Source organism: Eretmochelys imbricata, chromosome 18 (genome assembly GCF_965152235.1).
Source record: "Eretmochelys imbricata isolate rEreImb1 chromosome 18, rEreImb1.hap1, whole genome shotgun sequence".
NCBI lineage: Eukaryota > Metazoa > Chordata > Testudines > Cheloniidae > Eretmochelys > Eretmochelys imbricata.
The window spans coordinates 20,316,797-20,330,847 of record NC_135589.1 but is presented as its reverse complement, the minus strand read 5'-3'; the positions used below and the strand labels follow the sequence as shown (position 1 = coordinate 20,330,847).

The 14,051-nt window shown below is 41.4% G+C and overlaps 2 protein-coding genes across 2 annotated transcripts in view; one reads left to right on the top strand and one right to left on the bottom strand.

The window, feature by feature from the left end:
* WRAP73 (WD repeat containing, antisense to TP73) overlaps positions 1 to 1,607 on the top strand; it is a 28,023-nt gene extending 26,416 nt beyond the window's left edge. Inside the window, exons 11-12 of the mRNA XM_077837492.1 lie at positions 25 to 216; positions 1,066 to 1,607. Coding sequence (XP_077693618.1) covers positions 25 to 216; positions 1,066 to 1,175 — 302 coding nt within the window. The 3' untranslated portion in view covers positions 1,176 to 1,607. The remainder of the gene's footprint in view (positions 1 to 24; positions 217 to 1,065) is intronic.
* Positions 1,608 to 2,637: 1,030 nt separating this feature from the next.
* Positions 2,638 to 8,853, bottom strand: TPRG1L (tumor protein p63 regulated 1 like). The gene is made up of 5 exons (XM_077837493.1): positions 8,609 to 8,853; positions 7,520 to 7,611; positions 5,812 to 5,988; positions 4,978 to 5,131; positions 2,638 to 4,150 (listed from the first exon to the last, which is right to left on the bottom strand). The coding sequence occupies exons 1-5, from the start codon at positions 8,804 to 8,806 to the stop codon at positions 3,956 to 3,958; spliced, it is 816 nt and encodes a 271-aa protein (XP_077693619.1). The 5' UTR covers positions 8,807 to 8,853; the 3' UTR covers positions 2,638 to 3,955.
* Between the last annotated feature and the right edge of the window lie 5,198 nt (positions 8,854 to 14,051).

Below are 14,051 nucleotides of genomic sequence, written 5' to 3'. Positions count from 1 at the left end.
CATTTCCCTGGCCATTTCTAACAGATAACATTCCTAACTCCATCTGGATCTGGGATGTTCAAAAGTTGAAATTGTTTGTAGTCTTGGAGCAGTTGTATGCTGTTCAGTTGTTCCAGTGGGATCCACGTCAACCTCGACTTGCCATATGTACTGGGAATAGCAAAGTGTACCTGTGGTCCCCAGCAGGGTGCGTCTCAGTGCAGGTACCAATGGAAGGTAAGGCCACCTAAAACTACTGCTGCAAGTCAGAATCATTAGTTTGTTTAATGTATATAAACGATTGTACTGTTAGTGATAGTGATGTTTTGACTGCCTGAAGTGATCAAACATTTTGGGTGTTTAGTCACATATTCCCTACATTCAAGAGATTATGGGGAGAATGGAACATAAAGCTTACATCTAAAGTAATTAAGTTATTGCCCTAGCATGGTAATTTATTGACATGTAAATCAAAACACTTCAAGGCTTTGCTTTCATATCAGTTAATTTTTATATGGAAGCTGTAGCTGTCTGGTATACCAAATGCCAAAATAAGAACTGTGTAGTGCCTACCATACTTTTAAGTACTTTAATTATTTTGTGGTACTTTTAGAATTTTAACATGAAATCTGAATCTTAAATCTACTCCAAAAAGGCACAATTAAGGTTCCTATCTATCCTTTCCTCTATTCTAACCTGCAGGTACACAGTAAGATCTTTCAGTGGACTAGCATATTAGCTGGCTAATTGCTTTATAAATATCTTTCCTACTTGCAAGTTAAATATTATATTAAATATAACCTATAGCATGCTTCTCGGCTTAGTAGTTCTTCCATGGAAGAAAATTTTACCTTCAGGGTCAGGTTGCAGATCTTTGCAACAGTGATCAATTTTGTGATATTTACTTGTATTAAAATATGGTCAAGCTCAACTACAATGGTATATACAGTACAAAATTCTGTTCACTCAAGCCTCTTATCTCTTACTGATGAAATTACTAAGCTATTCCAAGTAACAAGATTTCTAGAACAGAATTATTGTAACTCTTGAGTTCTTGCTATTTATTTCTTTAATTTGTATCTGCAGGTGACTTCCAGGTCCTCTCACTTTGCTGGCACTCTAGGGGGGACTCCATGGCACTGTTGAGTAAGGATAATTTTTGCATGTGCTACTTGGAAAGAGAAGAGGTAAAATAAGAGCAGATAATGGAACCCCTCGCTCTGCCCCCCAAGGCTAGAAAAGCCTGCCTTGCAAATGGATCTTTGAAAAAGTGCTGCTATATCTATATGGAACAGATGAGAATGGGCAGGCCCTCGTTGTTCAGCAGGAAGAGGTTTTATACTAATAGAAAGCTTATGTTTGGGGGAGTGTAAGAAGACTCCCTTGGGTGAAGTACTGTGATAGTTACTTGAAATGAAGTGTGTTCGACAAAGAAATTTAGAAAGAGCTCTCTAATTTTGCAACTAAAATTGTGGAAACTAGCAGTCTTGATTTTATGAAGTTTTAGAGTTCAAAGACTTAAACCTTATTTTGAACTTTTGTCAAAATATTTTCTAAAATGGTATGTTTGTAAATAGTGTATAGAGGTTATTTAATTTGTATAAATATCAATAAACATTTTGATAGCTTCTGCTAGTGTGGCTACAAACTATCAACCCAGCACTATCCTAAATAAGTGTAGAATCCTCTCTAATATTCTGAGCTGGAACTGAGGTTTGAAATGCACATGTACATATCACTATTGCTGTCACCCTGATTTCAAGTGGACAGTGACTAACTACATACCATTGTACAGCAATCCCTATTCCCCCAAGGACACAGGGTTCAAGAAAGAATAAAAGACAATTTTCCAGCTATTTTCATGGAGTAGTGTACAAGTTCATAAACTAGTCTTTGCATTTGGTCACTCAATACAGTGAGTGCTCTCTTCTGTTAGAATTAAATATGGAATGAAATGCATACAGTTGTTAGACCCTGAATACTTGTAAGTTTTGAATACAGAACAGTTACTGCAGTTCTGAAGTTATTTTATCATTTTAGCCATGAATAAGTGTTGAAGTCATCAAGTGCAACTGTGTGAGAACCAGTTTGCTTTACCAACTAAAATGTTAAGCTGGCATCATATCAGACCCTGAACAGTGTTCCTCTAAATTATAGATGATTGTGTAGAATAGCATTTGAAAAAAGGACAGGTGAGATTCTTACCATGACAGTCTCCACCTCATTCTCACCTGCTTTAGTTGTGGGAAGAGACCAGCATAGGGGAAAGGATTTCATATCAGATGTTTTAAAGAGACTTAATCACAGAGATGTGGAGTATCAAATTGGATGGACTGGAAGTAGTGTGTAAGAATTCCATAACAATTGGGGAGAGGAGGTGGTCCATCTTGATCAGCACCAGATGCTTCAAAGGAAGGTACAACAGATGCTCTGATAAATTGCTTACTACAGATTTTATCAGTTTGTGCTTGGTTTATGACCTAAAGCATGAGGGTTTATATCCCTGCTTTTACAACATCTAGTGTTCTACCAACTAAAAACCAGAGAACAAAGATGGCTAAGTTTATCTTTACTGCAAGATTAACAAAAAGCTAGACACTGATGTCTTAGAAAAGAGCCCATATTGACAAGAACATGCAGCTGGTTGCATTCCAGAGCCACATTCAAAAAACATGTACAGTTTATTTCAAGTTAAAAGGTAAAAAAATTTTAACATACCAATTCCACTGCTGCACAGCATATCACTAACATGTTGAGAGGCAAAGAAATGCTTCTGATAAAATTATAGATTAAGATGGTCTGTATAAAGGATTCATCCACAGTGAAATTTGTCACAGTAATCTCATGCTGTAGTTCTGTTCAGTATCTTTGTATACTACTGCATTTAAAGTTCACTGTACTACTGAATTTACTTTCTACAAACTTAAATGGAAGATCACATAAGACTGAAGTACAATACTATGACTAAAGCTTCCCCTCTCCAACTACATGGCCACATAAATTACAAAAACCTGACTTTGGTGCTATTGTAATCTGGTCCATGTATTAATAAACAAAAACCCCCAAAAAACAAAACCAAAAACAACAAAATACACTTTTGCTAAGGAAATATAAAGCTACTCAAAGTAGAATTCCCTTTTTAATTATAAAACTACCATTCCCATGTTGCATTAAAAGTAACTTCATAGGAAGGCAAAGATACCCTTTAACTGTCTTTTTGAAATTGGCTATTCTATTTTAAGGTCTTTAATAGATGGCTGCAAAGAGAAGTCATAAATAAGATAAACCTGCAAATTATACAGATTCAGGTTCGATAGCTATTTAAAAGAGACCAGTGACATTACTCAAACACCACTTCAACTTACAAAATAACTGTTCAATTCCACTGGTTAGGAGAAGACATAACACTCTAGTTTTGACCAAATTAGCTGTCTTTGCTAAAGAATGAGTTCTTTAAAAATTTGACACTGAATTAAATTCCTGAGATTACTGTAATTTAGACATTAGTACCTTCTTAGCCAATATAAAATCAGTCTCAACTGCACATGAAATGATTTCATTGCAATTGAATCCTTATGTAAATATAGCTGTGGCATGAACATGCGATGTATCTACACTGGATAGTGATATGGAATATTTCACAGATAAGTCACACTCAGTAAGGAAAGACCTTTAGCTTGAAATGTAAGAGGAAATATCATTGCTCACTAGACTTGCATACAAATAGTGAGTGTAAGTTAAATCCAGGGTACTCTAAAAATGCAACTACCCTTTGACCACCTGAACTCAATAACTGACTTATCCATGAACTTCATAACAGTAGTGACTGTTCTTGAAACAGTCATTCATTCTGCAACTAACCAATCCTTTTTATTCATTTTTGTTCTTTTCTGCCATGTACTGAGTCCTCCCAACTCTTTCCCCAGGATACTAATCTCAAATCACTTTCCCTTTTAGTGGATTGATTATAATGAATTTAAAATCCAATTTTTCCTCTTGTCATGGAGTAGCCAAGCTTGGCCTCATTGTTGATGAAAGACATCAATCCCACGTATGTCTCAATAAGAAGAGGACGCTCCAGCACGAGTACTCCATTGGCCCTCCCTGGCAATGGACACTCTTTATGGGCCTTCTTCACAGCTTGGATTAATTGAGTCTTAAAGTTTTCCAACTAAGGGGGAAAAACAACATTTTAAGTATACCTACTTACTTTTGACAACTTAATATTTTCCCATTATTTGAAAATCTGTTGCTAGTTTGCTTACAAAGGCAGAATTATACCGAAAAGAGCCACTGCTGCTGAAACAGAAGATTACTAACACATATAAAGTTGTAATTGTTATACATAAGACTACCTACATCTTAGAATAAATTCCACATGCTAGCATATACTGATGCAAGTAGTTTCAAATGAGAACATGCTTTCCTAAATATGAGATGTTTGCATAAAGATCAGCTATAACAGTAATTTTTTATAATAAATGCTTAGCTCTACAACTGTCCACAACTGATAATTTGTTTACCCTAAGGGCTCTCCTTTTAAAAAAAAGGCACTGAAACGTGCGCACATAGGAGGGGTATATATTTTGGAACTACATATAATTTACTAGGATTCTTCTAGAATTACAAGGTACAAACGCTCCAGGTAAAGCCTAGACCTCTTTGCAGGAAAGAAGGTTGATAAAACTCTACCTGCAGTTTAAGGAAATATTTTCCTCTTTCAGCTTCAGGTTTTTTTTGTAAATTTGGAAATCATTGCAACCTCATTTTTGCTATATGAACATGATTTGAAAAGTCAACAAGACTTGCCTGATTACTTCTAGCAGCACTACCCTGCTGAAATAGATGGAGAGCATAGAAAAAGCTTGGCTAGTCTCTTTACATTTATTCTCTGCTTCCATCATCAAGTCATTTTCAAAAGAAGGTAAATTCGTAAGAACTGTATCCAGCTTAAATCATTGTGATTTATATCTAATACAGTATAGAAAACTTCCTTACTTGGCAAAGGGATGCAATCTTCTCATCAGCATTTGCCATTGGATGTTCCGTAAAAGTAGCATAGGGCACATTTGTGGACCATGGATTCCATCGGTTTATGAAGGATGCACGGCTTTGCTTATCCCATTGAATTCGAATACCAATGCCTTCTCGCCTAACAAATTTGAAGACACCACGTATTTGATAGGGTAGGCCTTGAAGCTCCTTTAGAGCAGGTTAATTAGCTTTTTTTGGAAACATTTCTGAATACCTTAATGAAAACTAAAGTCCATTTTAGAATTTTAAAGTTTTTTCTTAGATGGTAATAGTCTCTAAACAAATATCAGCATAGTTGAAAATCAGTCATTTATACCAGCTCCCACATTAAGATTGTTTAAATGACAAGTTGTATGAAAGATTAAGTTTATTAAAATTAAACATGCAAGTCTTCCACATTTATATTCATGCAGCCTAACACATCCTGGTCTATGGTAAGACTAATACTCAATATAATCTGATTTACTTACAAGTTTCTAATATAATGCTAATACTGAACAATTAAAATAAAATTACAGGACTGCTTACAAAGACTTTCCCCAAAATAAAGTATAGTCCATGTTGTTAAAGAACATTTCAGGAGTAAACTGTTTTCAGTCTAAATAGTAACTGTTAATTTTGCTTCCCTGCTGATCAACCAATTTCAATAATTTTTTAATTACAGCAAAATCAAAACTTTTATTAATACAAATAAACTGAAAGGCTATCAAAATTGATATATGGCTAATGATAGACTGATCGCCTTAACATTAGCAGTATCATTAGAAACTTAAAAAAAAAATAAAAATCAAAACTTACTTATTCAGTGATTTAGGTGGGAACTCAAATTCTCCAACAGAAATAGTGTCAACTGCACTGAGTGATATTCTAGTAACCTGCTGGCACTGCAAGCTGATGAAGTCATATTTACAGATCAGAAGGGACCAGTCAGTGATAAGAATCAGACGCTCCTTCTCATTGTTCCAGTGGTCAACTCTTGTAAGACAAACAGTAAACTCTGATAATCTTCTATCCTTTTAGTAGTTTGACTAAAGCATGTAGTAGTTTGACTAATACAATAGCAACTGAGAATTATTTAAGCAACAGCAGTATTATTCTGTAGAAAATTCAAATAATGGTGATGCTGTATTTCCCATTCATTGCTATTTTTATATAGGATTGACAAGAGTTTGAAAGCATGTTTCAAATACACAGAATATAGGAAAAACTACTAATGAAGACTTTTAAAGATTAAGGGAAAAGCTTCAGATGAATATATAAGCAGTTTGTAATGTTTTAATGCTTGCACAAATCTACAGCTTTTACAATAAAGGCCAATGAATTCTCACATAGCTCACTGTTGTTTTGCTGGAAGTACCAGTGATCATGGGCTATGTTTCTATATGCATTGGGGAAACAATTGTCTCTATCACATCAGTGCCTCTCCATTTCTGGCTCTTTAGTACTTAACTATTGTAGCAGTCTAGAGTAGACTATGGCTTTCACCCTCAATCACCACTGAGGGGGCACTGACTCCTTAGAGGATTCAAAACAGTGGATTAAAATGCAGCTTTACTAGATGGTAGAATTAGTGTTTTTCTCTGAAAATAAAACTAAGAATTTTGTATGATGGTTTAAAAAGAGTCACTGTTAAAGCTGACTACACCAAAACTGCTCCCCTCTTTAAAAAAACAATCCTAATTCACAGGCTGGGTAGCCAACCAAAGCATAGCTGAACTGCAGGTGCTTACATGTCTTGCTGACCTTCTGCCAGTTCAGCTCTTACTAGCAGGCACAGGATTGAAACTGACAACTTTCCTTGGTCTGTGAAGTGCCTAGAGCTGAGAAACCCTGGAGTTGAGCACACAGCTATGTTTTGGTCCCTCCCAACGCAGTTTAGGAGCGATACGGGATATTAAAATATAGACTGCAATAATTTGTGTTTAATAGGACATGGGACTAATTTTGGAGTCTGACCAAGATTTGAGAGTCCTTCATTCAAACAATTAATTGCTTGGGCTTTTGATAAAGCCAAGTCTATAATATATTCTATTCCAATACTAAGACACCAGGTGGGTGAGGTAATATCTTATTGGGCACACCTATACTGCATTCCAGAACTAAAACATTTACCAGGTTTAAATTGATAAAAAGAAAGCAGGTAAATGAAGCAATTGTATATATAAATAAGTCAGATAGATGGTGGACCAACAGAGGAGAGTTCAGGATATACTGGCAAACATGGGATTTTAAGTGATTTGTAAAAGCATTTTACAAATATTGTCAATACAATAATATATAAAACATGCAGTAAAAAGATCTTGGTTTTAAGATAAATGTTGCTGGATGAACTGTATACTAAAGACATGAATTTTGTGTCAGATTTGCACAAGAAAGCTTTACTCTAATTACTTGTGAGTTTCACACAGATAGCAAGAGAATTTGTAATAGGTGTGCAGATCCAGGAGAAAAATTTGTCCTGAAAAGCGAAGAAAAGTTCCATTTGTCTATTAGTACTGTTACTTACTCTGTTAGCAACCACACACTTTGCACCTCTCCATCTTCAGTGGGCATCACAACAACACGAATCTCATTTACTGCCTGTTCTATAGTTCCAGGCTAAATCAAAGAAAGAATCAGGTTTTATATTTCTCTAGTTACGTATTCATGTTTGCAACTTCTTGACAGTCATGCTGTTTTACATTTCAGCAGGTTCTGAAACTGACTTACTATATAGCACCTATCTACCAGGGATAGAGATCTGAGAGGCAAAGACCTAACAGATTATTGTAATCATCTCGTGGGGATCAGGTGGTTGCTCCCTATTGTCTCCTCCTGGCCTTTCTCTATCTCAAGCAATGGGACCTCCACTACTTCCTTTAAAAGATTATTCAATATTCTAACTGGCCTCTCACTTCTAAACCAGTCTGGGGTTTGTCACCTCTTGCCCCTGTCAACAGAACAACCATCACATTTACGTTTCTTTTTGTGGTCTAGGTTCCCAAACCCTGTTCTCGGAGGGGGGCTCTGGGAATTAGGAAATGAGAAAGTAACTACTTTCTCTAATTCCTTAAGAGCCACCTGCATGATCTATACCCAATGGAGAAAACCACGGCATCAAAGCCGATCACCGCACTCTCACTCTTGGGAACAAAGGCCAGGATTGCGGGAGTGGGATGGAGAGGAAACAGATGAGAGTAATTTATATCACCAGGAACAGTGGAGGAGGAAAGGAGCCCAGGTACTGAAACATTCCTGGCCCTGAGGGCCTCTCCGCAGAGGTGAACAGCAGGGTGCTGGGGGTCTGGTTTTCTCATTGAAACCGAACTGGGTTTTCTAAACAAACACCATTTAGTGCAGCAAACCCCTCCCGGCTGCGTCTGTCCCCAGAGGGGGCGGCCCCCGCCCCCCGGGGGAGGCGCACGGAGCCCAGAGGCGGCGGCGGCCCCCGCCCCCCGGGGGAGGCGCACGGAGCCCAGACGCGGCGGCGGCGGCCCCCCCCAGGGGAGGCGCACGGAGCCAAGCGCTGCTGGGCCGACAGGCGAGCGGGCTCCCCGTTTTGCCCCCGCTCCCCCCACCCCGCGCAGGGGCAGGCGGCGGCGGCCCCGGCCCGCACCCGGAACACGAAGTACTCCTTGAGGCGGCCGCCCCGGGTCGGGTTGCGGACGCTGAGGGGCCGCAGGGTCTGGCGGGGCGGCAGCGAGTCCCCGGGCGGGCTGAAGGGCACGTCGGCTTCGGCCGGCACCAGCAGCGCCGCCGCCCCGGCGGGGCCCCCGTCCGGGTCCCCCTCCACCGCGTCCCGCAGCTGCAGCATCGCCCGCGGGTCCCCCGGCCCGGCGCCGCCCTCCGCTCCGCTCCGCCCCTTCCGCTTCCGGCCTGCGGCTGCCCGCTTCCGCTTCCGGTCCGGGGCCGAGTGGGGGAGCCGGGAAAGGGGGAGGATGCAGGTGGGGGGAGGGAGAGAGGGAGGGAAGAGGTTGGAGAAGAGGCGGGGGGGAGGGAGAAGGGATGTGGGGCTGGGGTGACGGGGGCAGGGAAGAGGGGGCAGGGATGGGGAGAAGGGATGGGGGATGGGGTTAAAGGAGAAGGGATGGGGTGAAGGGGGAAGGGAAGAGGGGGCAGGGATGGGGAGAAGGGATGGGGGATGGGGGAAGGGAAGAGGGGGCAGGGATGGGGTTAAAGGAGAAGGGATGGGGTGAAGGGGGAAGGGAAGAGGGGGCAGGGGGATGGGGTTAAAGGAGAAGGGATGGGGTGAATCATAGAATATCAGGGTTGGAAGGGACCCCTGAAGGTCATCTAGTCCAACCCCCTGCTCGAAGCAGGACCAATTCCCAGTTAAATCATCCCAGCCAGGGCTTTGTCAAGCCTGACCTTAAAAACTTCCAAGGAAGGAGATTCCACCACCTCCCTAGGCAACGCATTCCAGTGTTTCACCACCCTCTTAGTGAAAAAGTTTTTCCTAATATCCAATCTAAACCTCCCCCACTGCAACTTGAGACCATTACTCCTCGTTCTGTCATCTGCTACCATTGAGAACAGTCTAGAGCCATCCTCTTTGGAACCCCCTTTCAGGTAGTTGAAAGCAGCTATCAAATCCCCCCTCATTCTACTCTTCTGCAGGCTAAACAATCCCAGCTCCCTCAGCCGCTCCTCATAAGTCATGTGTTCTAGACCCCTAATCATTTTTGTTGCCCTTCGCTGGACTCTCTCCAATTTATCCACATCCTTCTTGTAGTGTGGGGCCCAAAACTGGACACAGTACTCCAGATGAGGCCTCACCAATGCCGAATAGAGGGGGACGATCACGTCCCTCGATCTGCTCGCTATGCCCCTACTTATACATCCCAAAATGCCATTGGCCTTCTTGGCAACAAGGGCACACTGCTGACTCATATCCAGCTTCTCGTCCACTGTCACCCCTAGGTCCTTTTCCGCAGAACTGCTGCCTAGCCATTCGGTCCCTAGTCTGTAGCGGTGCATTGGATTCTTCCGTCCTAAGTGCAGGACCCTGCACTTATCCTTATTGAACCTCATCAGATTTCTTTTGGCCCAATCCTCCAATTTGTCTAGGTCCTTCTGTATCCTATCCCTCCCCTCCAGCGTATCTACTACTCCTCCCAGTTTAGTATCGTCCGCAAATTTGCTGAGAGTGCAATCCACACCATCCTCCAGATCATTTATGAAGATATTGAACAAAACCGGCCCCAGGACCGACCCCTGGGGCACTCCACTTGACACCGGCTGCCAACTAGACATGGAGCCATTGATCACTACCCGTTGAGCCCGACAATCTAGCCAGCTTTCTACCCACCTTATAGTGCATTCATCCAGCCCATACTTCCTTAACTTGCTGACAAGGGGGAAGGGAAGAGGGGGCAGGGATGGGGTCGAGGGGGAAGGGATATGGGGCTGGGGTGACGGGGGAAGGGAAGAGGGGGCAGGGATGGGATGAAGGGAGAAGGGATGGGGTGAAGGGGGAAGGGAAGAGGGGGCAGGGATGGGATAGAGGGGGAAGGATGGAACAGGCGTTGGGGGGAAGGGATTGGGGGCAGGGGTGAAGAAGAAGGGGATGTGGGGAGGAGGTAAAGGGAAGAGGGAGAGATACAGGGGATGTGAGTGTGGGGGAGAAAGGGGAAGGGTAATTAAAACATACAGCAACCTGCCCTCTGCAGAGTGGAAGCTGAGGGCTCCTCCTGCAGCCAGCCATGGTCCGTGTTATGGGGTGGAGGGATGGGGGGTTGGGGGAGCCAAGGACTGAAGCTGATGTGAAGAGGGGTTGGGGGCTTAGTGCTACCTGTGTCAATAGTGTAGTCAATAGAGCTGGTTGGAGAATGTCCATCTGAATTAAATCTCAATTGAAAGTGGTAAAGAATTTTCCTACGAATGTTTCCCTGTCTAGCCAGCAACAGTGTTCTGTCTCCTCCATGTTATGAGCCTATGTTTCTGATGTCAGTAATTTACAATGGAGACTGTCCCAGAGTGTGGTCTGTGGAGCTCAGTAATATGCCCCGCCTTCTTTAATACACATGTGTAGCCCAACCAAACTGGCAGTACTAAATGGGCTGGCTCAAGATGGGGTATCACATGCTGGGATGTATCCATGAGCTGCCTGCCATATTAAAGATCAGGGTGATTTTGACCTGTTCCATTTAATGTACTTGAGTTTGGTCTTTGGGCTCTTAGCAAGTTGCCAATGAGTCTCTTGTCTGGGCAGAATGTGGGCACCTGAAGTATGGGAATAACAGATATCTCAAATTTCAGTGGATGTAAAGGGGTTTGGGGTCTCAAATCTAGGATTTGTCCCCTTTCTCATCATAATGGGGTCTATCAGTCAATGCAGTGGGTTAGGCTGGGAGAGACGGCATTGTAACCTGTTTGGAAAACAAACAACTGTTGAGAAAACATTAAGAGACATAAAAGCAATAAACAAACTCTATAGGGACTGGAGAAGCATATTGGGAAAACTGCTTCAGCCTCAGTACCAGGCATATGTTTTTTTTTTTTAAAGCAACACCTGGGTATGCAATTTTTACTGGCGTATTTCCCAGTGTTCTTACCTATTTTCACATAACACACAGTCAACCTGTAGAACTCTTTGCCAGAGGATGTTGTGAAGGCCAAGGCTATAACAGGGTTCAAAAAAGAGCTAGATAAGTTCGTGGAGGATAGGTCCATTAATGGCTATTCCCAGGATGGGAGGGGTGGTATCCCTAGCCTGTGTTTGCCAGAAGCTGGGAATGGGCGACAGGACGGATCACTTGATGATTACCTGTTCTGTTCATTCCCTCTGGGGCATTGGCCACAGTCGGAAGACAGGTACTGGGCTAGATGGACCTTTGGTCTGACCCAGTATGGCTATTCTTATGTTCCTGGTAACAATGAGAAGTGTTGTTTAAAACACAAAGCTAAGAAGAATTTAGGCTGAAGTGATCAGATTCATGGGGCATATTTACAGGGTGTGATTTCAGAATATTGCTGCCATCTAGAGACCAGGGCCCAGATCCTAGGTATTTTGGCTCCTAACTTCTAAATACCTTTGAGGATCTGAGCCCAGGTCTAAAATTTACAGCCCGTAGCTATGTATGAATTATACAATCAGTACAACGCAGCTTTATATTATATAGGATCATTTATATAGATTTTTGGGTAAAATTTTCTTAAGTGTCTAAGGCACTCTGATTTAGGCTCCTGAGCGTCTGTCTCTTGAAAATGGGACATACATAGGCTTCCAAATCACGTAGGTGCTTTTGAAAAATTTACACTTCATCTCAAAACACATTATTGAATTGAATAAAATATAGTAGAGGGAGAAGGAGCAATGAAAAGCCTAAACGAGGGGAGTAAATAATGTTTTCAGATGAGATTTGAAGTGTTGGAAAGCTGATGAGTCAGATCCATGAAGGTGGTTCCATATGGTAGGAGCTGCAGGTGAGACAGTCATGGAGACAGAGTTTAGAGGCATCAGGAGTGAGACTGACACTAGCGCCATGTTACGGGGGAGAAGTTGCCAATCTTTTTTTTTTTTTTCAGCCTGTATTTTAGTTTTTAATAATGGCTATCTGGGGCCCCCTAAAAGCACTAAATAAGAATAGGCTTTTCCTTTAAATTTGTTTTAATAATCAAACATTTATAAATATACAAAAAACTCTCGTCCACAATGTATTAAAAATACACTGAACTATTGGGGCCAGTTTTTCTTGTCTTTGTTAAAATTGATCACGTTTCTGTCAGCAGATGGCAGTATAACTCATCACAGCCATCCTGGAAATGCTGGATTCCCTGGCCAAACCAAACCCTGCTTTTCTGTAAGTAACATTCTGAGATTACACTACCTACTGTGCTCCAGTGGTTATTTATTTTATCAATCTTGTTAACAAGCAATCAGATATGTATCAATTAATAAGCAGATATAAGTTAAGTTATACAATATATGTTGAGTCAAAACTGGAGGGGAAAGCATAACAAACGAGCAATTATCAAATGACCATAAGTATAAATATTCCAGGAGACAAGAACATGGGAATAATGCTTACCGTTTATGTAGCATGCTTCATCTATACATCCTAAAGAGCTTTACAAAGGTGGGTAAGTATCACTGTTCTCATTTTACCAATGGGTAAACACAGACAGGATAAGTGATTTGCCCAAGGTCACAAAATGAGTCAATGGTAGAGTCAGGGGTAGAGTTTTAAGTCCAGCATGCTGTACACTGTACCGTGCTTCCTCTATTTGATAGTCAAGATTAAACAGCTGGGTATCAAAGCATGTAGATTTTTTTTTCAGTTACCTGTTTGCAGATTCCATATATACTGTTTATCAGCTGATATTGTAACTCTGTTACTACTTTCCAGGGTTACTATACTTTGTGCCAGAAGATGATATTTTTAGCAGACAGTTGTGCTAGAAGACAGTAAAAACTGAAAACAGATTCAAGAGACTTGACATACAATGTATTGGATTTCAGACATTCATCTTTCACACGTGTTTCCTAAGTTAAGTCCATTCTTGAAATCCCTATTCAACCCTTTATTTATGGAAGTACCCCCATAGTCTTCGCTAAGGCTACTAACGTAAGGGTTGTAGAATTGGCCTCATGTTCAATAATATTAACTGCCCAAATCTTGGGTGTTTAAAGCAGGGCCTTCTCCATCGTAATGTCACCTTCTCTTCCCAGACAACCCTACAAGGAATAGCCACACTGTGTAGGTCAGAGGATAACCTTAACCATCAACCTATGTACACTACCTGGCATCTATGAAAATCAGTCTAGAGGCTGTTCAGACTGTATCAGTTACTTGAGGTCTGAATTGGGAAGATAAACTTGCACCTAGAATAATTCCTCTTTTGGTTCTTACTCTCTCCTCCTTTGCTCTGGTGTCTGTCCACTGGGGGACCACTGTTCCTTTTTCATGTTTGGTGGAGATAACGGACTCCTTAAACTAAAGAACTGAATCCATTCTTATAAGCTGTGTGTACTTTCCAAATACACAAGAGGGAGCTACCCACTAAAAAATACACAGTCCACAAACTGAACTTTGTCTCCATATTCTTAAGTTGGGTTA

Excerpts from the sequence above, each read along its gene's own strand:
- TPRG1L (XM_077837493.1), bottom strand. The coding sequence starts at position 8,806 with ATGCTGCAGCTGCGGGACGCGGTGGAGGGGGACCCGGACGGGGGCCCC. Across the intron at positions 7,612-8,608 it reads AGGAGTACTTCGTGTTCCGG|CCTGGAACTATAGAACAGGC; the intron begins GTGCGGGCCGGG and ends TCTTTGATTTAG. Across the intron at positions 5,132-5,811 it reads CCACCTAAATCACTGAATAA|GCGAGAAGGCATTGGTATTC; the intron begins GTAAGTTTTGAT and ends CAAATTTGTTAG.